At 46.0% G+C, this 26,087-nt stretch overlaps 2 protein-coding genes and 1 long non-coding RNA gene across 5 annotated transcripts; 1 reads left to right on the forward strand and 2 right to left on the reverse strand.

Annotated features, from left to right (window-relative positions):
* Positions 1–518: 518 nt before the first annotated feature.
* On the forward strand, positions 519–1,273 carry LOC123411050. The gene is made up of 2 exons (XR_006613163.1): positions 519–843; positions 971–1,273. It is a non-coding gene; the product is annotated as an uncharacterized LOC123411050 (long non-coding RNA).
* An 11,938-nt stretch (positions 1,274–13,211) lies between these two features.
* On the reverse strand, positions 13,212–26,040 carry LOC123411047. 3 transcript variants are annotated; one of them, XR_006613161.1, is made up of 10 exons: positions 25,622–26,039; positions 24,096–24,192; positions 24,000–24,031; positions 23,217–23,911; positions 22,713–23,116; positions 22,121–22,609; positions 21,842–22,007; positions 21,644–21,730; positions 21,257–21,498; positions 13,212–13,545 (listed from the first exon to the last, which is right to left on the reverse strand). XR_006613161.1 is itself a non-coding variant. In XM_045103969.1 (9 exons), the coding sequence occupies exons 6-9, from the start codon at positions 22,561–22,563 to the stop codon at positions 21,337–21,339; spliced, it is 858 nt and encodes a 285-aa protein (XP_044959904.1). In that variant the 5' UTR covers positions 22,564–22,609; positions 22,713–23,116; positions 23,217–23,911; positions 24,000–24,031; positions 24,096–24,192; positions 25,622–26,040; the 3' UTR covers positions 21,257–21,336. The 3 variants fall into 3 exon arrangements, 1 of the variants encoding a protein (XP_044959904.1); XR_006613162.1 differs by lacking the exon at positions 24,000–24,031; XM_045103969.1 differs by lacking the exon at positions 13,212–13,545 and having other exon boundaries at positions 25,622–26,040.
* On the reverse strand, positions 13,590–14,694 carry LOC123411049. Its single transcript, XM_045103970.1, has 2 exons — positions 14,462–14,694; positions 13,590–14,370 (listed from the first exon to the last, which is right to left on the reverse strand). Exons 1-2 carry the CDS (start codon positions 14,692–14,694, stop codon positions 13,788–13,790), a joined length of 816 nt encoding a protein of 271 aa, XP_044959905.1. The 3' UTR covers positions 13,590–13,787.
* Positions 26,041–26,087: the final 47 nt, after the last annotated feature.

Below are 26,087 nucleotides of genomic sequence, written 5' to 3' on the forward strand. Positions count from 1 at the left end.
CGGCGGCGAGTGGTGTGGCAGCGGCCTGGGCACAGGCCAGGGTGGACCAGGGTCGACGCGATGCGCTCGAGCGCCGCAACGGGGGCAGTGAGCGGGGAGAGGTACGGCCGTTGAGGCGGGTGGGTTGAGATCGGCAGCGATGGCAGTTGAGCTCGGCTGCGGCGGCGAATAGTGTGGCGGCGGCCTGGGCACAGGCCAGGGTGGTCCAGGATCAACGGAGGAGGCGATGCGTACGGGTATAATTTTTGCAACGAGTCGTTTTTTCCTTTTACGTTGCAGATAAATGATGGAGCGGGGTTGAATAACAAAAATTACAGAGTTTTTTTTTTATAAAAATACCGCGGTGGGTTTTCTGACGGAAGCAATAGCCGCTTTATTATTAGGTATAGATAGGACGACACTACACAGCGCCCGTGCGCTGTGCGGGCGTCCGACGCGGCCCACGGATTAGGAAAGTCCTAATCTGTCGGTCCCCACCCTCATGTGCAAAATAGGCAGGCACACCTTCAGAACAGGGAGCCAGCGTCCCCCCTCTCTCTCACGTGATCTAGCTCCTCCTCCATTCACCCATCGCCCGGGAGAAACCCTACCTTCTCTCCCCACTTCTTGTTCCCATCCCTAGCCGCCGCGAGAGGCCATGGCCTAGCTTGTAGGAGCTCCCCTCCCACAGCGTGATCAGATTGAAAAAGACCAAAAATAAGGCAAAAAATTCATGGTGATAATTCGTTGAATATACAGTTGTGCCTACAACTTCTTCGCCCTGATCAGGCACAAATTCTGGAGATTGATAGAAATTCAACTACCACAGTTGGGTAAAAACTCTTCAAGGGGAACAACAAAAAGGTAAACATGTCTATCAACTTCTAGGATTTTTGAGAGCAATTCAGTTGTTCTAGGTACTGTCTTAAGAACTAGTAGATTTCCCTGTCTATTGTTGAATGGAACTAGCACATTTCCCTGTCTATTTCAGAGCTAAAACTGCAAAAACTAGCCTCTGTACTGAGTTGTTGCTGACCCTGGTGTTGCTGAATGTTGCTTACAAACTGCAAAAACTGCAAAAACTAGCCTCTGAACTGAGTTGTTGTTGAACCTGGTGTTGCTGAATGTTGCCTACAAAACTACAGAAGCTAGCCTTTGTACTGAATGTTGCTGAACTTGGTGCTATGAACATAAGAAGATGCTGACACCTGGTCCTTCAATTTTTCTTGACTATTGTTTTGTACCTTGTTTCTGCAAAAAAGAAAAATGAAATGAAAAAAGAAGCAATTGTGTATATGCAGGGGAGTTTATTAGTTGCTTATACCAACAAACTAGTAGTAAACTATCATTTCTTACAAAAACACACACTTATCCATCGAAAAATAGCCTGGAGAATTGTTGTTACTATACACATATTTGCTTGCATGATGCGACAAAAAAATCAGAATGCTAACAAATTTTTCATTCCTGACTTCTAAGAAATGCACATGGCTTGCATTGATATCAATGAGCTCCCTGATGAGTTCCGTGATTATGATAGTGGCCCTCCATACTACACACAAGCCCAACCAGGGAAAGTGCCAATTTCTATTGAAGGTGTGGGCGAGTCACAGGAATTGAGAGATGCTACTGCACAAGATGTCATAGGAGTTAATTTTCGTGTTGCGGTAGCTACTGTTAATGGTGCTTCTCATGTTGCAGCAACTGAAACTACCATGCCTCCCCCTGCCGTGATCGGCCCGGGAATAACTCTTCTTAGCAATGGTGAGCAAGTCCATTTGGATGAAACTCATGTGCGATCTAGCCCACAAGAGCCTTTTATTGGCATGTAATTTGACACTCTTGAAGGTGTTAAGACACACTACAAAGCCTACGCTCTGCGTGTTGGGTTCTCTATGAAATCCAACACGTCCAGGAGGACTAGATACACTAATGTGCTTGAGAAGCAAACCTTTTGTTGCAACAAGTCAGGGAAGCCTAAAATAAATCAAGAGGGTATATGTGCTCCTGTTTTTGAAAAACTCAGTTCAGATTCTGAGGAAAGTGGCGATGGGCAATATGTTGGCAGGAAGAAAGCAAGTCATAGCAGTTATAAATCTCCATGTGGACTTGTTAAGAAGAGGAGAAGGGAATTTATCATACCAAGTAAATGTCAAGCAAAAATGACAGTAAAGCAACAAAAAAAATAAAAAGTGGGTGGTCATAGGTGTTGTTCTTGAGCACAATCATAGATTGATTGACAAGCCATCTCTCACTAAGTACCTGCGCTGTCACCAAGGCATCCCACTGGAAGAGGTTGAGTTTCTTAAGGTATTGCATAGGTGTAACATGGAGACAGGTTGCATGATGACCGTTATGTCTGATTTTTATGGCCAAGCTTCAATTGTGTCGTAAACGATAAAGTCGATAAGCAACATGAGAACTGCCCTTCGCAGTGCTAAAGCAGATGAGGGTGATTTCACTGAGACAGTTGCCTACTTTGAGAAAAAACAGGAAGAAGATCTGGGCTTCTTCTTCAAGGTGAAAAAAAGATGCAATAGGCAGAGTTGAGAATTTGTTTTGGGTTGAAGGGAGGGCTTGAGAGGCATACACAAAAGCTTTCCTCCGTTTATTGGGATGAACATGCATGGCAATCTTTCATGTTAGGTTGTGGCTTCTTGCGGCAAGAGCTCGAGACCAGCTTTGATTGGTTGTTTGGGGCCTTTCTTGAAGCAATGCATGGAATTTCCCCACTCAACATCATAACTGACCAGGACCATGCGATGAAAAATTCTATATCAAACCTTTTCCCGCACGTAGTTCACCGTAGTTGCCGCTGGCATGTCATTAAGAAAGCCCAAGAGAAGTTAGGATGATTCTTGGCTAGGCATCCGGAGCTAGCTAAAGAACTCAATGATGTTATAGACTTGAGCATGAATCCTGAGGAGTTCGAGACAAGGTGGGCTACTATGGTTGTTACACATGGTATTGCTGGAGATAAACGCTTTGATGATCTGTGTGTGATCAAGCATCTTTGGGTACATTGCTACTTCAGAAAATGTTTTTCCCATTCCTCCAGTCAACTCGACAGAGTGAAGGCTTCAATTCTGTCCTAAAAAGGTATGTGAACCCGCAAAATTATTGTTGGAAATATGCCCTAGAGGCAATAATAAATTAGTTATTATTATATTTCTTAGTTCATGATAATCATTTATTATCCATGCTATAATTGTATTGATTGGGAACACAATACTTGTGTGGATACATAGACAAAACACTGTCCCTAGTAAGCCTCTAGTTGACTAGCTCGTTGATCAAAGATGGTCAAGGTTTCCTGGCCATAGGCAAGTGTTGTCACGTGATAACGGGATCACATCATTAGGAGAATCATGTGATGGACTAGACCCAAACTAATAGACGTAGCATGTTGATCGTGTCATTTTGTTGCTACTGTTTTCTGCGTGTCAAGTATTTGTTCCTATGACCATGAGATCATATAACTCACGGACACCGGAAGAATGCTTTATGTGTATCAAACGTCGCAACGTAACTGGGTGACTATAAAGATGCTCTACAGGTATCTCCGAAGGTGTTCGTTGAGTTAGTATGGATCGAGACTGGGATTTGTCACTCCGTGTGACGGAGAGGTATCTTGGGGCCCACTCGATAATACAACATCACACACAAGCCTTGCAAGCAATGTGACTTAATGTAAGTTGCGGGATCTTGTATTACGGAACGAGTAAAGAGACTTGCCGGTAAACGAGATTGAAATAGGTATGCGGATACCGACGATCGAATCTCGGGCAAGTAACATACCGAAGGACAAAGGGAATGACATACGAGATTATACGAATCCTTGGCACTGAGGTTCAAACGATAAGATATTCGTAGAATATGTAGGATCCAATATGGGCATCTAGGTCCCGCTATTGGATATTGACCGAGGAGTCTCTCGGGTCATGTCTACATAGTTCTCGAACCCGCAGGGTCTGCACACTTAAGGTTCGACGTTGTTTTATGCGTATTTGAGTTATATGGTTGGTTACCGGATGTTGTTCGGAGTCCCGGATGAGATCACGGACGTCACGAGGGTTTCCGGAATGGTCCGGAAACGAAGATTGATATATAGGATGACCTTATTTGATTACCGGAAGGTTTTCGGAGTTACCGGGAATGTACCGGGAATGACGAATGCGTTCCGGGAGTTCACCGGGGGGGGCAACCCACCCCGGGGAAGCCCATAGGCCTTGGGGGGGACACACCAGCCCTTAGTGGTCTGGTGGGACAGCCCACAAGTGGTCTATGCGCCAAGAGAAGAAAAATCAAGAGGAAAAGAAAAAAAAAAGGGAGGAGGTGGGAAGGGAGGAGGACTCCCTCCCACCAAACCTAGTCCAACTCGGTTTGGGGGGGAGAGTCCTCCCCCTTGGCTCGGCCGACCCCCTTGAGGGTCCTTGGACCCCAAGGCAAGGCCCCCTCCCTCCCACCTATATATACGGAGGTTTTAGGGCTGATTTGAGACGACTTTTTCACGGCAGCCCGACCACATACCTCCACGGTTTTTCCTCTAGATCGCGTTTCTGCGGAGCTCGGGCGAAGCCCTGCTGAGACAAGGTCATCACCAACCTCCGGAGCGCCGTCACGCTGCCGGAGAACTCTTCTACCTCTCCGTCTCACTTGCTGGATCAAGAAGGCCGAGATCATCGTCGAGCTGTACGTGTGCTGAACGCGGAGGTGCCGTCCGTTCGGTACTAGATCGTGGGACTGATCGCGGGATTGTTCGCGGGGCGGATCGAGGGACGTGAGGATGTTCCACTACATCAACCGCGTTCTCTAACGCTTCTGCTGTACGGTCTACAAGGGTACGTAGATCACTAATCCCCTCTCGTAGATGGACATCACCATGATAGGTCTTCGTGCGCGTAGGAAAATTTTTGTTTCCCATGCGACGTTCCCCAACAGTGGTATCAGAGCTAGGTTCATGCGTAGATGTCTTCTCGAGTAGAACACAAAAGTTTTTGTGGGCGGTGATGTGCGTTTTGCTGCCCTCCTTAGTCTTTTCTTGATTCCGCGGTATTGTTGGATTGAAGCGGCTTGGACCGACATTACTCGTACGCTTACGAGAGACTGGTTTCATCGTTACGAGTAACCCCCTTTGCTCAAAGATGACTGGCAAGTGACGGTTTCTCCAACTTTAGTTGAATCAGATTTGACCGAGGAGGTCCTTAGATGAGGTTAAATAGCAACTCATATATCTCCATTGTGGTGTTTGCGTAAGTAAGATGCGATCCTACTAGATACCCTTGGTCACCACGTAAAACATGCAACAACCAAATTAGAGGACGTCTAACTTGTTTTTGCAGGGTATGCTTGTGATGTGATATAGCCAACGATGTGATGTGATATATTGGATGTATGAGATGATCATGTTGTAATAGAAATATCGACTTGCACGTCGATGGTACGGCAACCGGCAGGAGCCATAGGGTTGTCTTTATACTAATGTTTGTGCTTGCAGATGCGTTTACTATTTTGCTAGGATGTAGCTTTAGTAGTAATAGCATGAGTAGCACGACAACCCCGATGGCAACACGTTGATGGATGATCATGGTGTGGCGCCAGTGAAAAGAAGATCGTGCCGGTGCTTTGGTGATGGAGATCAAGAAGCACGTGATGATGGCCATATCATGTCACTTATGAATTGCATGTGATGTTAATCCTTTTCTGCACCTTATTTTGCTTAGAACGACGGTAGCATTATGAGGTGATCTCTCACTAAAATTTCAAGACGAAATTGTGTTCTCCCCGACTGTGCACCGTTGCTACAGTTCGTCGTTTCGAGACACCACGTGATGATCGGGTGTGATAGACTCAACGTTCACATACAATGGGTGCAAAACAGTTGCGCACGCAGAACACTCGGGTTAAGCTTGACGAGCCTAGCATGTGCAGACATGGCCTCGGAACACATGAGACCGAAAGGTCGAGCATGAATCGTATAGTTGATATGATTAGCATAGAGATGCTTACCACTGAAACTATTCTCGACTCACGTGATGATCGGACTTGAGATAGTGGATTTGGATCATGTACCACTCAAATGACTAGAGAGATGTACTTTTTGAGTGGGAGTTCTTAAGTAATATGATTAATTGAACTAATTGTCATGAACATAGTCTAATGGTCTTTGCGAATTACGATGTAGCTTGCGCTATAGCTCTACTGTTTTATATGTTCCTAGAGAAAATTTAGTTGAAAGTTGATAGTAGCAAACTTTGCAGACTGAGTCTGTAAAACCGAGGATTGTCCTCGTTGCTGCGCAGAAGGCTTATGTCCTTAATGCACCACTCGGTGTGCTGCATCTCGAGCGTCGTCTGTGGATATTGTGAACATCCGACATACACGTTTCTGATGACTACACGATAGTTCAGTGCAAAGTACTTAATGGCTTAGAAGCAAGGCACCGAAAATGTTTTAAAACGTCACGGAACATAAGTGATGTTCTAAAGAGATGAAATTGTGATTTCATGCTTGTGCCCTTGTTAAGAGGTACGAGACCTCCAACAAGATTCTTTGACCACAAAGTAAGGGAGAAAAGCTCAGTCGTTGAGCGTGTGCTCAGATTGTCTGAGTACGACAATCACTTGAATCAAGTGGGAGCTAATCTTCCAGATGAGATAGTGATGGTTCTCCAAAAGTCACTGCCACCAAGCTTTGAGAGCTTCGTGATGAACTATAACATATCAAGGATAGATACAATGATCCTTGAGCGATTCGCGACGTTTGACACTGCGAAAGTAGAAATCAAGAAGGAGCATCAATAGTTGATGGTTTGAAAAACCACTAAGTTTCAAGAAAGGCGAGGGCTAGAAGGGATACTTCGTGAAACGGCAAAACAGTTGCTGCGCTGATGAAGAGACCCAAGATTAAACCCAAACCCGAGACTAAGTGCTTCTGTAATAAGGGGAACAGTCACTGAGGCGGAGCAACTCTAGATACTTGGTAGATAAGAAGGCTGGCAAAAGTCGAGAGAAGTATATTTGATATACATAATGTTGATGTGTATTTTACTAGTACTCCTAGTAGCACGAGGGTATTGGATACCGGTTCGGTTGCTAAGTGATTAGTAACGCGAAATGAAAAGCTACGGCATAAACGGAGACTAGCTAAAGGCGAGGTGACAATACGTGTTGGAAGTGTTTCCAAGGTTGATATGATCAAACGTCGCACGCTCCCTCTACCATCGGGATTGGTGTTGAACCTAAATAATTGTTATTTGGTGCTTGCGTTAAGCATGATCATGATTGGATCGTGTTTATTGCAATACGATTATTCATTCAAAAGAGAATAATGGTTACTCTATTTGCTTGAATAATCACCTTCAATGGTTTATTGAATCTCGATTGTAGTGTTACACATTGGTGCCAAAAGATGCGAGTTAATGATGATAGTACCACTTACTTGTGGCACTGCCGCTTGAGTCATGTTAGTATAAATTGCATGAAGAGGCTCCATGCTGATGGATCTTTGATCACCTGATTTCGAATCACTAGTGACATGCAAATCATACCACATGAGCAAGGCCTTGTTTTCATTGAGATGAAACAAGATAGTAACTTGTTGGAAGTGATACATTTTGATGTATGCAGTCCAATGAGTGCTGAGGCACGCAGTGGATATCATTATGTTCTTACTTCACTGACGACTTGAGTAGATACAGGAGTATTTACTTAATGAATCACAAGTCTGAAATGTTGAAAAGTTCAATTCCGTTTCAGAGTGAAGTTCATCGTAACAAGAGGATGAACTGTCTACGATATGATCATAGAAATGAATATCTGAGTTACGAGTTTTTTGGTACACAATTAAGACAATATGGAAATTGTTTCGCAGTTCATGCCACCTGGAACTTCATAGTGTGATGATGTGTCTGAACGTCATAGCCACGCACTATTTAGTATGGTGCATGCTGTGATGTCTCTTATCGAATTACCACTATCGTTTATGGGTTATGCATTAGAGACAACCACATTCACTTTAAATAGGGCACCGCGTATTTCCGTTGAGATGACACTGTATAGACTGAGGTTTAGAGAAATCTAAACTGTCGTTTCTTGAAAGTTTGGGGCTTCGAAACTTATGTGAAAAAGTTTCAGTCTGATAAGCTCGAACCCAAAGCGGATAAATGCATCTTCATAGGATATCCAAAACAGTTGGGTACATCTCCTATCTCAGATCCGAAAGCAAAGTGTTTGTTTCTAGAAACGGATCCTTTCTCGAGAAAAGTTTTCTCTCGAAAGAATTGAGTGGGAGGGTAGTAGAACTTGATGAGGTTATTGAACCATCACTTCAACTAGTGTGTAGCAGGGCGTAGGAAGTTGTTCCTGTGGCGCCTACACCAATTGAAGTGGAAGCTGATGATGGTGATCATTGAGCTTCGAATCAAGTTACTACAAACCTCGTAGGTCGACAAGGTCGCGTACTGCTACAGAGTAGTACGGTAACCCTGTCTTGGAGGTCATGTTGTTGAGCAACAGTGAACCTACGAGTTATGGAGAAAGCGATGGTGGGCCCAGATTCCGACAAATGGCTGGAAGCCATGAAATCCGAGAGAGGATCCATGTGTGAAAACAAAGTGTAGACTTTGGTAGAACTACTTGATGGTCATGGGACTATTGAGTAAAATGGATCTTTAAAAGGAAAACAGACGATGATGGTGATAAGTCACTATTAAGAAAAGCTCGACTTGTCGCAAAGATGTTTTCGACAAGATCAAACAGTTGACTATGATGAGACTTTCTCACTCGTAGCGATGCTAAAGGTCTGTTAGAATTATGTTAGTTGTTGATGCATTATTTATGAAATATTGCACGTAAGATGTCAAAACATTGTTTCCTCGACGGTTTCCTTGAGCAAACATTGTATGTGATACAACCAGGAGGTTTTGTCGATCCTAAGGATACTAACAAGTATGCAAACTCCAGCGATCCTTCAATGGACTGGTGCAAACATCTCGGAGTTGGAATAAGCACTTTGATGAGATGATCAAAGATTTTGGGTGTGTACAAGGTTTATGAGAAACTTGTATTTCCAAAGAAGTGAGTGGGAGCACTATAGAATTTCTGATAAGTATATGTGGTTGACATATTTTGGATCAGAAGTAATGTAGAATTTCTGTAAAGCATACAAGGTTGTTTGAAAGAAGTTTTCAAAGGAGTACCTGGATTACGCTACTTGAACGTTGAGCATCAATGATCTATGGAGATAGATCGAAAGCGCTTGATAGAAGTTTCAACAAGATGCATGCCTTGACAAGTTTTTGAAAGAGTTCAAAATAGATCAGCAAAGAAGGAGTTCTTGGTTGCGTTGTGAGGTGTGAATTTGAGTAAGACTCAAAACCCGACCACGGCAGAATAAACAGAATAGACGAAGGTCGTCTTCTATGCCTTAGCCGTAGAATCTAAAGTATGCCATGCTGTGTACCGCACCTGATGTGTGCCTTGACTCAAAGTCTGTTGAGAGGTACAGAGAGTGATCCATGATTGAATCACTAGCAGCGGTCAAAATTTATCCTTAGTAACAAATGGACTAAGGAATTTTTCTCGATTATGGAGGTGGTTAAGGAGTTCGTCGTAAAGGGTTACGTCGATGCAAGCTTTAACACTAATCCGAATAACTATGAGTAGTGAAACGGATTCATATAGTAGAGTAGATATTTGGAGCATTTCCGAATAGCACGTAGTAGCAACATCTATAAGATGACATAAAGATTTGTAAAGAACGCACGGATCTGAAAGTTTCAGAACCGTTGACTAAAACCTCTCTCACGAGCAAGACGTGATCAGACCCCATAACTATATGGGTGTTGGATTCATTGGAATCACATGGTGATGTGAACTAGATTATTGACTCTAGTGCAAGTGGGAGACTATTGGAAATATGCCCTAGAGGCAATAATAAATTAGTTATTATTATATTTCTTAGTTCATGATAATCATTTATTATCCATGCTATAATTGTATTGATTGGGAACACAATACTTGTGTGGATACATAGACAAAACACTGTCCCTAGTAAGCCTCTAGTTGACTAGCTCGTTGATCAAAGATGGTCAAGGTTTCCTGGCCATAGGCAAATGTTGTCACGTGATAACGGGATCACATCATTAGGAGAATCATGTGATGGACTAGACCCAAACTAATAGACGTAGCATGTTGATCGTGTCATTTTGTTGCTACTGTTTTCTGCGTGTCAAGTATTTGTTCCTATGACAATGAGATCATATAACTCACGGACACCAGAGGAATGCTTTGTGTGTATCAAACGTCGCAACGTAACTGGGTGACTATAAAGATGCTCTACAGGTATCTCCGAAGGTGTTCGTTGAGTTAGTATGGATCGAGACTGGGATTTGTCACTCCGTGTGACGGAGAGGTATCTCGGGGCCCACTCGGTAATACAACATCACACACAAGCCTTGCAAGCAATGTGACTTAATGTAAGTTGCGGGATCTTGTATTACGGAACGAGTAAAGAGACTTGCCGGTAAACGAGATTGAAATAGGTATGCGGATACTGACGATCGAATCTCGGGCAAGTAACATACCGAAGGACAAAGGGAATGACATACGGGATTATACGAATCCTTGGCACTGAGGTTCAAACGATAAGATTTTCGTAGAATATGTAGGATCCAATATGGGCATCCAGGTCCCGCTATTGGATATTGACCGAGGAGTCTCTTGGGTCATGTCTACATAGTTCTCGAACCCGCAGGGTCTGCACACTTAAGGTTCGACGTTGTTTTATGCGTATTTGAGTTATATGGTTGGTTACCGAATGTTGTTCGGAGTCCCGGATGATATCACGGACGTCACGAGGGTTTCCGGAATGGTCCGGAAACGAAGATTGATATATAGGATGACCTTATTTGATGACCGGAAGGTTTTCGGAGTTACCAGGAATGTACCGGGAATGACGAATGGGTTCCGGGAGTTCACCGGGGGGGCAACCCACCCCGGGGAAGCCCATAGGCCTTGGGGGGGACACACCAGGCCTTAGTGGGCTGGTGGGACAGCCCACAAGTGGTCTATGCGCCAAGAGAAGAAAAATCAAGAGGAAAAGAAAAAAAAAGGGAGGAGGTGGGAAGGGAGGAGGACTCCCTCCCACCAAACCTAGTCCAACTCGGTTTGGGGGGGAGAGTCCTCCCCCTTGGCTCGGCCGACCCCCTTGAGGGTCCTTGGACCCCAAGGCAAGGCCCCCTCCCTCCCACCTATATATACGGAGGTTTTAGGGCTGATTTGAGACGACTTTTTCACGGCAGCCCGACCACATACCTCCACGGTTTTTCCTCTAGATCGCGTTTCTGCGGAGCTCGGGCGAAGCCCTGCTGAGACAAGGTCATCACCAACCTCCGGAGCGCCGTCACGCTGCCGGAGAACTCTTCTACCTCTCCGTCTCTCTTGCTGGATCAAGAAGGCCGAGATCATCGTCGAGCTGTACGTGTGCTGAACGCGGAGGTGCCGTCCGTTCGGTACTAGATCGTGGGACTGATCGCGGGATTGTTCGCGGGGCGGATCGAGGGACGTGAGGACGTTCCACTACATCAACCACGTTCTCTAACGCTTCTGTTGTACGGTCTACAAGGGTACGTAGATCACTAATCCCCTCTCGTAGATGGACATCACCATGATAGGTCTTCGTGCGCGTAGGAAAATTTTTGTTTCCCATGCGACGTTCCCCAACAATTATGTGCTCAACTTTGTGAAGCAATACGAGAAGATAAACGACAAGATCTTGGTGAAAGAAGGAGGTAATGACTACCGAACGGAACAACTGGTGCCAAGGCTTCTGTCCCAGTTCCCAATTGAGAAGCAAGCTATGCGAGTTTACACAAGGAATATATACTACAGGTTTCAACATGAGTTCTCTATGATTGGCATGTATAATGTTAGTCCTCAAGGTGGCAACATGTACCTGCTTGAGCCTAGCAGAATTTATGCTGGGGTTTATGGTCGTAGAACGTACATGGTGTCAGCGGATGTTGACCAGCAAGAGCATGGGTGTGAGTGTTGCAGGTTTTACAGGGATTGGCTGCTATGTGTGCACATCCTGAAAGTCTTCACCCACCTTGGTGTTGATGAGATCCCTCAGCAGGACATACTTACTAGATGGACACAGAATGCTATTCTTACCGATTTTCCCACTAACACGCAACTTCCTGATGCCATGCCACACGAGTCTCTCCAGCAAATAAGGCTTGTTTCCCTAAATACTATGTTTGATAAAATATCTAAACTGGACAGTATGTCTGATGCAGGAGCATCTTTGTGCCGTTCCTATGATCACACATTGGAGACTAAACTGAACCAACTTTACAAAACAAGGAAGAAGAAGAAGAAGCCAACTACATAGGCTGAACCACCAACCTCATCTGCCCCCACGAAAGCTTCTGTTGGAGAGCCTAGAGCAGCTGCGTTCCGTAACCCCCCAAAGTCATTGACTAAAGGTCGGAAAAGGGACAAGAGGTACTACTCGGGCATTGAGTTGCACCCAAAGAAGAAGACGAAGTGTGCCTACTGCAAGGAGTTAGGGCACAATTGTGCTACTTGCACGCCCAGTGTGAACCGAAGTGCTTGACTAGTTCAACTAGCAAACAAAAAAAGGGGGAAAAGAATACAAAAATTGTGGGGCTGCCGGAAATTTACTCAGATTTGAATGTTTTCATTCTGAGAGGAAATACATTGGGTTGTAATTTATGTTCTGTGGACCATGTTATTTATTTTATTTTGCTACAGAAAGTAGACTATGTATGAAAATGAGGTTCTAAATGTGTGCTGGACGCATTTTTTACCTTCTTGATTTTCAACATCCTTGGCCAATTGATGTCGTTGTGGTTGCTCCTTACCATATTTGTCGTCGGTATTTTCCTGAATTTGAGTATGTGTTTTGTCCCATACACTACTAGGGAAAACCCTAGCAGTGGCGCGGGTATTTGGTGTATCAGTAGCGCGGGTAACTGCGCTACTGATACGACGCTACAACTAACGTTTATCAGTAGCGCGTCTTGACACGCGCTGCTGCTGTCCCTACTTAGCAGTAGTGCTTTCTGTACCAGGCTACTGCTATGTGTATCAGTAGCGTGTTTTGACACGCCCTACTGTTACTTTAGCAGCAGTGTTTTCCTGTCCAACGCTAAAGAGGGCTACTACTATATTTTCTCATATCATTTTTCTACGTATTTGCGATGTTTCTTTACAGGTTTCATACATTATTCTAATCATATCATAAACATGCAATATGCTCATCATATCATACACGTAATAGTCTCATCACATCATCCAACACAAATCATGTCGTCACATCATAATCACGATATAGCTATACAAGTTACATGACATGTCTCATCATACATAATGTAGTACTTCTTGAGGCGTCGGTTCGTATCCCTCTCTAGCACTAGTGTGAACCTAAAGTAACTACTGGCTGTTGCTCGGAAGCCGGAAACCGGTACACCTGGGCCTGACACTCCGGCCACTCGTCGTATACTTCTGGCGTAGCACTCTTTGGCATCGATGATCTATGCACCTGCATGTTGATGATATGCAACATATATAGTTGAGCAACAGAAAGAGACAGACTTGGCAAAAATAGAAGCAACATATCATAAGCATACAAAGTTCATCGTACCCAAAATGCCCTAACTAGAGTGATCTTCGCTAGTTGAGGACGGTTTAATTACATCACAAATAAAGTTTCATCGTGCATAACTCAAAGTTTCGTCATAGAGAAAGTATGGACTAAACAAACACATTGTCATATATCGTCAATCACTCGAACATGTCGTGCCATCCATGCAAGTCAGGGAGATAGTCCCCGAGCGTAGTGAAAGGCTTCTTGTCGAGACGTTGAGCGGCTACGCGTGTTCGGACGTCTTCCCGCGACATTTGCCCTTCTTCGTAGAACATCCTTGTTTTTTTGAGGACCTCCTTCATGATGATTTGGGAAAGTTCACGCTGGATGTGATAGAACTTAGCTCGGAGTCGTTGAACCGGGATATCTCCTAGGTTCTTTGCCCATTGCAGAATATGGGCATCGCCGGATCTAGGTGACATGCGAAGGTTCTGCTGATCCCGTCTGAACTCCCGCATGTGGTGGAGGACATAGAATCGATCACTGATAGTACCACTCGGTTGCTGGATGCTGTAGAAGTCAGTCTTATAGACAAAGCAGGGCGCGCGGTTCCTTGTCATCCTGTGCGACATCTCTCCACCCCGTACGATGTACGTAAAGATAGCACTATCGAGAACTTGATGTGGGTGTAATCCTTTTTCTTCATGTTCTTCGATGAGTCCAAGTAAATAGCGTGAGTAGACTCGGGGGTAAAGGATGATGAGGACGGCACGCCCGTCGCTGCGCAAGATAAGTACACCTCAAATTAGCCTCAACGTGTGCAAATGAAATGATTGAAATCGAAGGAAGGATATCCGCGCGGATGACTTACATGGGATGATAAGGCACCTGAATCGTCTCGTTGTCCTTATTGCCGACCATTAAATTGGCGATGTAGTTACTCGCGTATTCACGGTGCTCTTTGCAGACTACCAACAAGCTCTCGTGCATGAAGTACGGGTTAGAGACACAGATATAAGGTATCTGCTCAATCCTGATGACGTAGTTCATGTGCAAGGCAAAAAGGCTGACAAACGTAAAATCCAGCTTTTTCACGTGAAACATGTCGAAGATGTAATCGAATCGATGGAAGAACTTTTCCGCAGGGAATGTGTCGACGTACAACCTTTGCTGCAGCACGTTAACCACATAGAGCGGGTATCCTGGATTTTGCGAGGCGATCAGGCTTTTCTATCTTCACAGCACATCGTCATGAAATCTCCTGAGATCGCTGTATATGGCCTCCAACGGTGCCTTAGGTAGGATTGGTTCACCGGGGATATGGTATTTCGCCGCACCCATGACAAGTATACGATCTTGAACCCGAGGCTGCGTAGGCGGCTGGATCATAGAAGCAGCTTTGTTGTCTTTCCTCGCTCTCTTCATATGCTTCTTTGCTACTGGAAGGTCGTCTATAATACGTTTAGCCTTCGGAGGCGGCATTCAGGCACCGACTCATGACGCTCAAACCCTGAGTACTCATACTGCTGAGCCATCAATCCTCCGTCGTCATAGGCGCCATTATTGAGATATTGTAGAGTGTCATCGTCATCCTCATCGATGGCATCGATATCATGCATTGCTTCTTTGGTGGCGGCGACGTCATCAACGACTAATGGAGCCTCTTCCTCACCCCGTCCACTATCACCCGACACGACAAGCGACGCTAATTGGGTAAGTGGGATGTTGATGTTCATACCTTGCTGAGGCTGCGTGGTCGTGGGTGTGCTCCCGGCTGCCTCCAGATGAAGCAGACTCTTTGGCCACAACAGGACCCACGTCTTGCAATCGCTAAGCCGTCGCGGGGTCTCATCATTGTCTCCCCCTAGTAGTGGAGGATCCAAATTCTCGTGGCCCGGTTTGACACTGGCCACGGAAACCTTGAAGACGTCAGGGGGGATCGGACGGCTGTGGAACAATTGTTCCTTCGGCTTCACTATCGTTGCCTTCCCCATGTCAACCTTCTGGCCGCTGATGGTGTACAATATGGTGCACGGGGTAATGTCGGCCTACAAAGACATGTCTGTGACGTGAGACATCCGAAAGGCAACGGAAACAGGAGATTACACATTTATGGAAGAGGGCCGGTGTGACATGTATCGTGAGGTCGTCGAGCTCAGCAAAAGACGAAGCACCGACGAGCACGTCCGAGACGGAGGATGGGCTGCTATGAGCAGGTGCGGGAGCCGATGCAGGAGCTGGTGCATGAGCAGGTGCGGGAGCCGGTTCAGGAGCTGGTGCAGGAGCAGGTGCGGGAGTCGGTTCAGGAGCTGGTGCAGGAGCAGGTGCGGGAGTCGGTGCAAGAGTAGGTGCTGGTGCAACGCTAGTCGAGCTGATCTCGAATAAGTTGGAAAGGGGAAAGTCCGTGCCTCTTTATTTGGATTTTGCCTACCCCAACTGACGATATCGGGAACCAGGACACCATACGAAGTTGCAACCTCATGTTTTGCGGCAGCTACCGCTGCTGCGGCTGCAATCGCAACCTTCTTGTCGATGTTTTCTTCATTTATCCTCCGTATTTCCATTCTCTCCTCCGTGGTCTCACGGTAGTACTTCTTCCACGTGGCGCCATCTTCGACGTCGTGGACGCATCCATATGACGGCCGAGTGTCCACCGGGAGTCCTTTCAATATTTTCAAGGCCCGGTTGAATGGGTTGTCCCACTTGGTCCTCGCCAACGCCTCTGACGGCGAGTCACTTTTGGCCGCGATCCTGTGCTGCTCTCTCTCTACAAAAGGAACAAGGATCGTTCACAAATATGACTAAACATGCAGTCGAATTGATCAGAAGCTAAAAATTACCAATAGTCTCATGAACTCCGTCGTGACCATGTTCGTCTCGAAAACCTTCTTCACTGGGTCCCAATGGTACCGGGCCGTAAGGACACAAGTTGCCTTGAATATTTCAAACTTCTCTTCCATAATTGTCGGATTGTCCTTTACAATCTCAGAGTAGGGTTCCTTTTTGTCCATGATCCTTGCTTTCACCCTTACTTTCCAGGAGGACAATGCACCGCTAAACATGCCCATGGCGTGTCTGTTTATCTTCTTCATTGTCGGGTATTTATCTGGATTTTTATATTTGATTTCATCCCATCCCGGGAACAAGAACACCTGGTGCAGCTTCGTTAGGAGGGACTGCTTCATATCTGGTATCTTCCATAGTTTCGCATCGTTGATGGTGGCGGTTTCCCGTAGGATGTAGCCTATTTGATTGCCGAAGCACGCGCGCGCTTCCGCTGGCTCTTTTGGCTCAAAATTGCCGTCGTCCACCTCCGTGACCACCAGTCTAGTAGTGATGAGTCGGTTTGGACGTCGTTGCCTTTTTGGTTTCGGTTCTATACCGGCTTCGCTAGTCTCGGTGCCGGTCTCGGCGCCGGTGTCAGTCTCAGCGCCAGTCTCGGCGCCGGTGTCAGTCTCAACGACGGTCTCGGCGCCGGTGTCAGTCTTAGCGCCGGTCTCGATGTCGGTCTCTGCCTCGGATGTGACAGGTGGCTCCTGCAACAACTGGTGCTCATCGAGATGGTCCAAATAGGCGTTTGTCGTCGTGTAGACGTTGCAATAACCAGAACCTTGTCCTTCATCTTTGCTAGCCATTTTTCCTACGATTAAATCTAGTCAATTAATTCTAGACCTAATAAAATGAATAATGATATAAAAAAAGGCCAATGTTTTGCAGGAATGTTGATTCATTCCCGTTGTGGCAAATCCCGGGCACTGGATATTTCCTAGTTTGTAGCACAAGTCATGCCGAAATTCACGGAAAATTTCGGCATGACCTTCGCTACAAACTGGACAAATAGAGCGCTTGAAATTTTTCGGAACGGAAATGAATCAGCATTCCAGCAAAACATAGGCCACTCAGAATCACTCCCTGCAAACTACAAAAGGCCACTTGGGCACAATCGAACCACTTCAATGAAAAGATATAACATGACCACTTCAATAAAAAGATATAATCAAACAATAATGGAATATGCAAATGAACATCAACAATAATGAAAAGATATAATCAACAATAATGAAAAGATATAATCAACAACAATAATAGTCCAAATAATTCAAATTTCATTTTAATGAAATTTGGACCAGATTCAGGTCCATAGTCCAAATTGTTTTTGCTAGATAACCTAGCTAGTTAAGTTAGTTAGTTAACCTAGTTTACCTAGATAATTAACCTAATTAAACTAGTTAACCTAACTAGTTCTGTGTCAAAGATCTAACAAAAATTTTGCAATAACCTACATAATTAACCTAATTAAACTAGTTAACCTAGCTAGTTCTCTGACAAAGCCCTAACTAAAAGTTTGTGCTATGCATGAGAGAGATAGGAGGGGTGGGGGCTTACGGAGGATGTCGCCGGTTGTGGCGAGGGAGGCAGGGGCGTCTTCGGTGACGGCAAGGGAGGCAGTGGTGGCGAGGGAGGCAGGGGCATCGAGGGTGGCTACGATGGAGGCGAGGGCGTCTCCGGTGGCGTTGATGAGGCTGCGCGGCTCCAATGGCATTGGGGGCGGCTCCGGTGGCTTCGACGACGTGCGGCTCTGGTGGCTCTGGGGGCGTCGACGTCGGCAGGAGACGGTGGCAAAGTGGGGCGACGGCGAAGTGGGGAGACGGCGGCGAAGTGGGGCGAGGGATTTAGGGAAGAAGTGGTGGCCGGGGGAGAGAAACCGCGCGGGGGTTATGTCAAACATAGCGGTAGCGCTGGTATACAAACGACGCTATAGCTAAGTTAGCTATAGCGCTTTTTGCACAACGCGCTACTGCTATAGCTATTTATTTTCCTTTTTCTTTTCTTTTTTTCTTTTCCCTTTCTATAGCGTGGGTTTACAAAACGCGCTGCTGCTACATTATCTATAGCGCATGTTCTGAATAGACGCTCCTTCTATGCCTTTCTTATTTATTTTTCTTTTTCTTTTATTTTTATTTACATTTTATTTTTTCCTTTCTCCTTTTTTCTATTTCTTTCATTTTCATTTAATTTTCTATTTGTTTTTCATTGTATTTTCTTTTCCTTAGCAGTAGCACTTTTCCAGGAAAACGTGCTGCTACAATAATCTTAGCGGTAGCACGGTTTCTTGAAGATCGCTACTGCTATTCGTAGCCTACCGGCTTAGTAGTGGGAATTTTAGTAGTAGCGCTTTCCCAAGAAAACGCGCTACTGCTACACACGTATCTGTAGCGCGGTTCACGTGCATGCGCTACGGTAATTAGCAGTAGCGCTTTCTTTTAAGAGGTGCTACTGGTAAGATTCTGTGTATAAGCTTTTCCATACTACAACACATGGGTGTTGTCCCAGTTTTTGGTATTGTAGATCATATGTATGCTGCAGTCATACCTGTAAAAAACACGCATTATGATGTTCCATCATTCTAGAGAAGTTGTAAAAAAAGAAACATAAAAAACAGGAATTTTGTTATGTTCTCGGAGAAAAACCCTACTTTAAAAAGAATGTCTTAAGAACACGATTATATATGTATGTTGAAATAATCTACTATTGCAAAAAACATGATGTTGCTACAGCTTTGTTGTGTCCAATAGACGGTCGGTTATTGTTGTTTTTTGCGTGTGCCGGCGAGTTGGTCTGCTAGGGTTAGGCGACTTCTACCAACGGAAACCGTGTTTTTTTTGTGCATGGGGGCGCGGGTAGGAGATAAACGGTCCTTGTTGAGGCGACTTGGTATGACGGTGGTCGGCGGTTCTTTGGGCGACTTGGTGGTCCGTGTTAGGCGACCTAGCTCGTCGGTGTGGGCGAGAAGTGTCGTGGCCCCTATTCATGTTGAGGCGACTTGGTATGACGGTGGTGGTCGGTTCTTTGGGCGACTCGGTGGTCCGTGTTAGGCGACCTAGGTCTTCGATGTGGGTGAGAAGTGCCGCATCCCCCATTCGTGTTGAGGCGACTTGGTATGACGGTGGTCGGCGTTCTTTGGGCGACTTGGTGGTCCATGTTAGGCGACCTAGGTCGTCGGTGTGGGCGAGAAGTGTCGCGGCCCCCATTCGTGTTGAGGTGACTTGGTATGACGGTGGTCGACTGTTCTTTGGGCGACTTGGTGGTCCGTGTTAGGAGACCTAGGTCATCGGTGTTGGCGAGAAGTGTTGAGGCCCCCATTCGTGTTGAGGCGACTTGGTATGACGGTGGTCTGCGGTTCTTTGGGCGACATGGTGGTCCTTGTTAGGCGACCTTGGTCGTAGGTGTGGGCGAGAAGTGCCACGTCCCCCATTCGTGTTGAGGCGACTTGATATGCCGGGTGGTCCGCGGTTCTTTGGGCGACTTGGTGGTCCTTGTTAGGCGACCTAGGTCGTCCGTGTGGGCGAGAAGTGATCCGGGCCCCATTAAGCGACTTGGTATGTCAGGTGGTCGGCGGTTCTTTTGGCGACCTGGTGGTCCTTGTTAGGCGACCTAGGTCGTCGGTTTGGGCGAGAAGTGGCACGACCCCCGTTCGTGTTGAGGCGACTTGGTATGTCGGGTGGTCGGCGGTTCTTTGGGCGACTTGGTGGTCCTTGTTAGGCGACCTAGGTCGTCGGTGTGGGCAAAAAGTGTCGTGGCCCCCTTCGTGTTGTGGCGACTTGGTATGACAGTGGTCGGCGGTTCTTTGGGTGACTTGGTGGTCCTTGTTAGGCGACCTGGGTCGTTCGTGTGGGCGAGAAGTGATGCGGCCCCCATTCATGTTGAGGTGACTCGGTATGCCGGGTGGTCGGCGGTTCTTTGGGCTACTTGGTGGTCCGTGTTAGGTGACCTAGGTCGTCGGTGTGGGCGAGAAGTGACGCGGCCCCCATTCGTGTTGAGGCGACTTTGTATGACGGTGGTGGTCGGTTCTTTGGGCGACTTGGTGGTCCGTGTTAGGCGACCTAGGTCGTCGGTGTTGGCGAGAAGTGACGCAACCCCCATTCGTGTTGAGGCGACTTGGTATGTCGGGTGGTCGGTGGTTCTTTAGGCGACTTGGCGGTCCGTATTAGGCGACCTACATCGTCTGTGTGGGCGAGAAGTGATGCGGCCCCCATTCTGTTGAGGTGACTTGGTATGCTGGGTGGTCGGCGGTTCTTTGGGCGACTTGGTGGTCCGTGTTACGCGACCTAGGTCATCGATGTGGGCATGAAGTGATGCGCCCCCATTCATGTTGAGGCGACTTGGTATGCCGGATGGTCGGCGATTCTTTGGGTGACTTGGTGGTCCGTGTTAGGCTACCTAGGTCGTCGGTGTGGGTGAGAAGTGACGCGGCCCCCATTCGTGTTGAGGCGACTTGTTATGCCGGGTGGTCGGTGGGGCTAGGCGACATATCACCCCGTTGTTGTTTTTTTTGCGTGTGTGGGCGAGTTGGTCTGCCAGGTTAGGCGAGTTCTGACAATGTAAACTGTGGGTTTTGGTGCGTGCGTCGCGTGTAGGCGACTAACGGGCGGTGCTAGGCGACATATCAGCTCGGTGGTTTTTGGCGTGCGGGCGAGTTGGTTCGGCTGGGGTTATGCGTTTTTTGCAAAAAAGAAAAGAGTGGGGTGTTGTTGTATGTATGCTACAAATGGATGTGCATCCATAAAATAAGTGGTCATAGTGCCTTACTGTAAGGGATGAAAACTCATTGGTGACAAGATAGTAAAAAACGGGAAAAAATATGGGGTCTGGTGGGGGGACTTACCCGTTATCCTCTCTGGGGCATTTGATTTCTTGTAGTCCCCAATCGTTAATTTGAACGCTTGAGGTATTGTAGTGCCTCCCCTAATTTGCTTTAATCCCATCAATGATCTTCAATGCTGTTGCCAGGAACGCCTTGTCTTTCATTGTCCTTGTTGAATCTAGCACTTCGAAATGCTTCTCCCTAATGTTCAACACCAACACCCAGTAGTGGCCCGTGTCTTTTGGATTCCCCTTATCAAGAATCTCGAGTGTTGGGAATGAAATATAGTCATGCATAAGAGAGTTAGTGAGATGGACACAACAAAAAAAAAGGAAAAAAAAAAGCGACTCCCATACAGAAAAATTTAAGAAGACAAAAAAACTAGAAGTAAAATAGTTATGTACTTACTGATTCACATCGGTTTAGCCTCTGTGTGTTGTTTTCAAAATGTTTGTCGATGTCACTCCTGATGAAACAGTTGTTCTGGAAGTATGTCTGTGTCACACATGTACACAAAAAAGAAGGAAAAAAATGAGTGTTGACATTTTTAGTTGCATTGTTGTGTATCTAGAAAAAAAAGAGAAATAAAAAGGAAAACTTGCTTACAGCTATTTGTAGTGGCATTATTCTCTTCTTTGGCCTTATTTCTGGTCCCATCAAAGAAATGATTGCAATCTCAGCCACTAGGTTGTCCATCTTCTTTTCAGGCGCCATGGAGTTCGCAAGTTCATTGCGGCTGATGAAGAACTCATCATAGTTTATAATTGGTTGTCTGTAGGTTAGTTTTGGCAAAGATATAGAAACTAGTCTTAGTTTTCATTATGAATCTCGGGGAAAAAGAGAAAAATAGAGGCTGAAAAGTATATGGTGATTTTGATGTCTTGCCTGTTGTCAGTTAGTTTCCCCTTGCTCCTGGTTGTTTGTGTGGAGTGCTGACACACAACATCGTATATGTCGCATACTTCCTTTGAACAGTACAATGGATCTGTGTTTTGAAGGTCGATGTATGGTGACCTCAGTTGCGCTGGCACCCTTACAACTCTCCTTTCATGTCCAGCAGCTCCTGGTGTCCGTGATGAGCTAGCAATACCTACTGTTGTTGTTCTTGTTGTTGTTGTTGTTGTTTGAGCTGGGGTTTTCACATCTTGATCACTGTATCGCCTTTGCTTTGAAGTCCCCTCCTGCATCTCCGACCTTTCCTTTTCTTTTCTCTTTGCAAACTCCATTTTTGCCTTATAACACACTTCCTGCAACACTTCGGGGTCCAGGTCCAGCCCCCAATCATCTCCAGTTTCTGACAGAGAAACATCTAGGTTGTGTGGCTTCATTGATGCGAAGATAACCCTCTTGGTGCTCTCGTCTTCGTGGAAGCTCCTATTCAAGTCAAATGATGGACAATCATTGACCCATGTATGTTAGTAGTTGTGTAACTTGGCACTCTGTTTTCATTGCTTGACATATGTTCCCTCGGGTTTGCCTTGCGTGTCATGTTTGCGTGGCTTTCCTCTGCGTACTTGCCATGATTTGCACTATCCTTGGCCGGCTCCGCCCCACTTGCTGAACAATCCTTGGTCGTCACATCAGCCCTGTTCCTTGAAACCAATTTATTTTGTCTAAGTTTATTTTGCGTTGGAACTGAGTTTATTTCTTGTCTGAGTTTATTTTGCGTTGGAACTTAAAATAGAACTAGACGAATACATTAACACGACGATAAAATTATTGAAGAGATACAAAAAAGTTCACTCTCAGCTTGCCGTAACCTCCCTCTAGTTTTTTGTCAGAATTTGCAAATTGCACTATGCACTTGTTGTCCCAAGCTTCTGCCAGGGCTGGGCAATCTGGTACTTGAATGTCGACCACCAGTGAATCAACATACAAAACCTATTGTTTCCATCACAAAAAAGTGGTTAGTTTTAGACTGTGTGTTGTTGTACTATTGGAATGAAAAAACAAACCAATAAGGTGGAAAAAATGCACTTACCACCATATGGTGCACGCAGCAATTTACTGCCTTCTTCTTCCTACTCATGAATCCTAATGAATACCTTATCTGATTTGCCGTGAAGGAACAAAAGTTTAGCCTCTTTACTTTATCCAGGTCAGCGACTATTGGATAGCATCGAGGGCTGACATGAAGGCTCGTCGTGGGGCACATGAACGTGCTGACCACCACAATCAACCAGGCGCGCATGAAATCATCATCTGCTCTTCCATTCATGTCTTCAATCATCTTACAGAAGGTTGTTATCTCTCGGGCGCTGCCACTTTCGAACCCATACTTGTTGTTTATGAACGATATGGCTTCTGCATCCCACCCATAGAACACCTCATCGCCCGAATTGCGTAGGCCCAGTGTTTGGTGAACGCTATCAGCTGTTAGGGGTATCTCACCCCTCCCTGGGACTTCTATACACTCGCTCTTTGTTTGTACCTCTGTAAGACCCACCTACTGAGATCAGCAGGCATTGTTGTTGTCTCAATCTTCACGATACCTCCCATGAAATATTCATTTTCGATCAGATCCCTTTGCGTTTGGTCCAGGATCTTATTTAGCCTAACAAGCCTTGCAGGAGATGCTCTGTTCCTTCCTTCCTGAACCTGCTTCTTCCTTAGGCATCTACGACTTTGTAACCCCCCAGCATTGATCCCATCCATGACGTTTGTTTGTACTGGTCCCTGTTAAAAAAACAAGAAGACAAAGAAAAAAAGCCCACATGAGATCTCTTGTTTAGCCTAGAAAAATTGTGTTAAATTCCTTACTTACCTAGATTGTAGGTTTTTTGCCTGAATCCATACCTAAGGCATGAAAAATTGTTGTGAAAAACTGAAAGGAAAAGAACAAAAAATGTATGGTCAGTACCTTGCCGTTGTGTTGATTTAGGACATCCTCCATCTTAAAAACTGTCGTCTCAGGGTGGTGGTGCCTAGTTTTCACTATTTTTGTTCCATGTTTGCCTCTGTAAAAAAGCAAAAAGGAATGGATTATTTTCATGTCTTCTACGCTGAACCAGTTTTTCATATATTTGCATGGGTGAAAAACTCAAGCAAAAAAGAGAAAGCATGTGTGCAAAATTATTTCTGCCTTTTTGTCTCTCTCTATCTCTCTCTCTGATTGCCTACAGAAACACATACTATTACCTATGGATGCAGGTGGTATTAGGAAAAAAGGAAATGTCTATCAGGAAAGGCGGAGTATGTACAAGCAAAACACACATCTTATTCATGTTGCTCCGCTGGCGTAAGAAAAATCAGATGGTATTGCCTACATTTATTTTTGCCTGCTTATTTTCATCTATTTTGCCTACAAAAAAACAGCAAACCCCCAAAGACCCCAATCTGGTGCATCTACCTCAGAGAAAATATAATTTTCCTAGAATTTATATCTAAATCATAAGCAGAGTAGTTCATAAGCAGCAAGCCCATTTCGAGTGCATGTGTAGATGAAAAACCATCAACATATATGCATCTGCCAATTTAGACGGTGGTTACTATGCATATCCCTTGGCCACGTATTTACCCCATGGATCCCTAGGGATGACAACACGCCACTGCTTGGCCCGGATGTCAATTTGAAGGCAAGAACATGTGACAGTATCACATACTATAAAAGGGATCATAATCCACTGTCACATATCCTGACAGCTTCGCCTTCCTGTGAAATAACCTGAGACTGATCTGTGCGGCAGGGCAGCCATGAGATGGTCCCCAAAAAATAGGACGAACAAGGTGGATCCTCTGGTAAACTTGTAGGGTTTTAGTAAGAGCAAGAGTTGCTGAGACAACTTGGAGGGTTTCGGTAAGAAGCAGAAAACACGCCGCCCTGCAAGGTGATCGAAAATCTGAAAACCCTCCTACACCGACCATAATCATGTCTAGTTGCCTACAAAAAACTGCCAACACCGACCATAATCATGTATAATTGCCTACAAAACACACACAGTATGGCCTATTTATCTATGTCTAAAATGGACCTAAAATTGCCTATAGAAAAAAAACTGTGTAACAGTGTCGTTGCCTTAGGTTTGGTCGCACAGGAAAACACGCGATTCCGCATCCCCAATGATGTGGGAAAAGAAGCTGTGGAGCGCCTCTCCTTCCTCATCTCACCCACGCCACCACCTACGTCTCCTCCCTACGCACGCACACCGGTGAACCCCCACCCCCCGTTGCTCCACCTCTAAAAACCGGACCCCTCGGCCAGCCCCCCGCCTCCTCGTACAAAAAAACCTCCCCTCTCTCCCTCCTCCGCGAAGCATCTTCGTTTGATTTAGGTTGATTCTGCTACCTTGCAGTCGTTAATGACGATGAGGCGTCGACGAAGAACCCCTAGTAGCCACGAGATGTGAGAGAGGGGGGGTGGAGGGGTGGGACATGGGGTTAACTGACCTCTGTCGTCGAAGCAACAGGATCTCGATCTTAGGTGGGGTCGTCGCCACCTCGCGCCGAACCACCAGCTCCACTCCCTCCCCGTTGCCGGTACCTTCTCCTTCTTCTACCACACACGGGCCGAGCCGCCGACGCCCCCTTGCACGGTTGAAATGCGGGATCCTTCGTCGGGTCGTCACCGCGGTCGCCGGCTCTCCCCGCCGCCTGCGCTCACGAGGGATTCAAGAGGGATTGGGTTGCGAGATTTACTCGTCGCCGGGATGAGTGACAGGACGGGAATGGGGAAAGGGGACATGATAGAGCAAGCCGCGTGTTTCCTCAAATTCTGAAAGACGCGACAAAATCCATCGCCCACCTGATCAGTAACCCACGCCACCTATGACACGCGAAATGGATGGTCGTGGCGAGATGGATGGTCGTGGTGCGGCCGCTCCATCGCGACAGATATAGCGCGCACCACACAGCG

The sequence above is a fragment of the Hordeum vulgare genome, chromosome 7H, assembly GCF_904849725.1.
Source record: "Hordeum vulgare subsp. vulgare chromosome 7H, MorexV3_pseudomolecules_assembly, whole genome shotgun sequence".
Taxonomy (NCBI): domain Eukaryota; kingdom Viridiplantae; phylum Streptophyta; class Magnoliopsida; order Poales; family Poaceae; genus Hordeum; species Hordeum vulgare.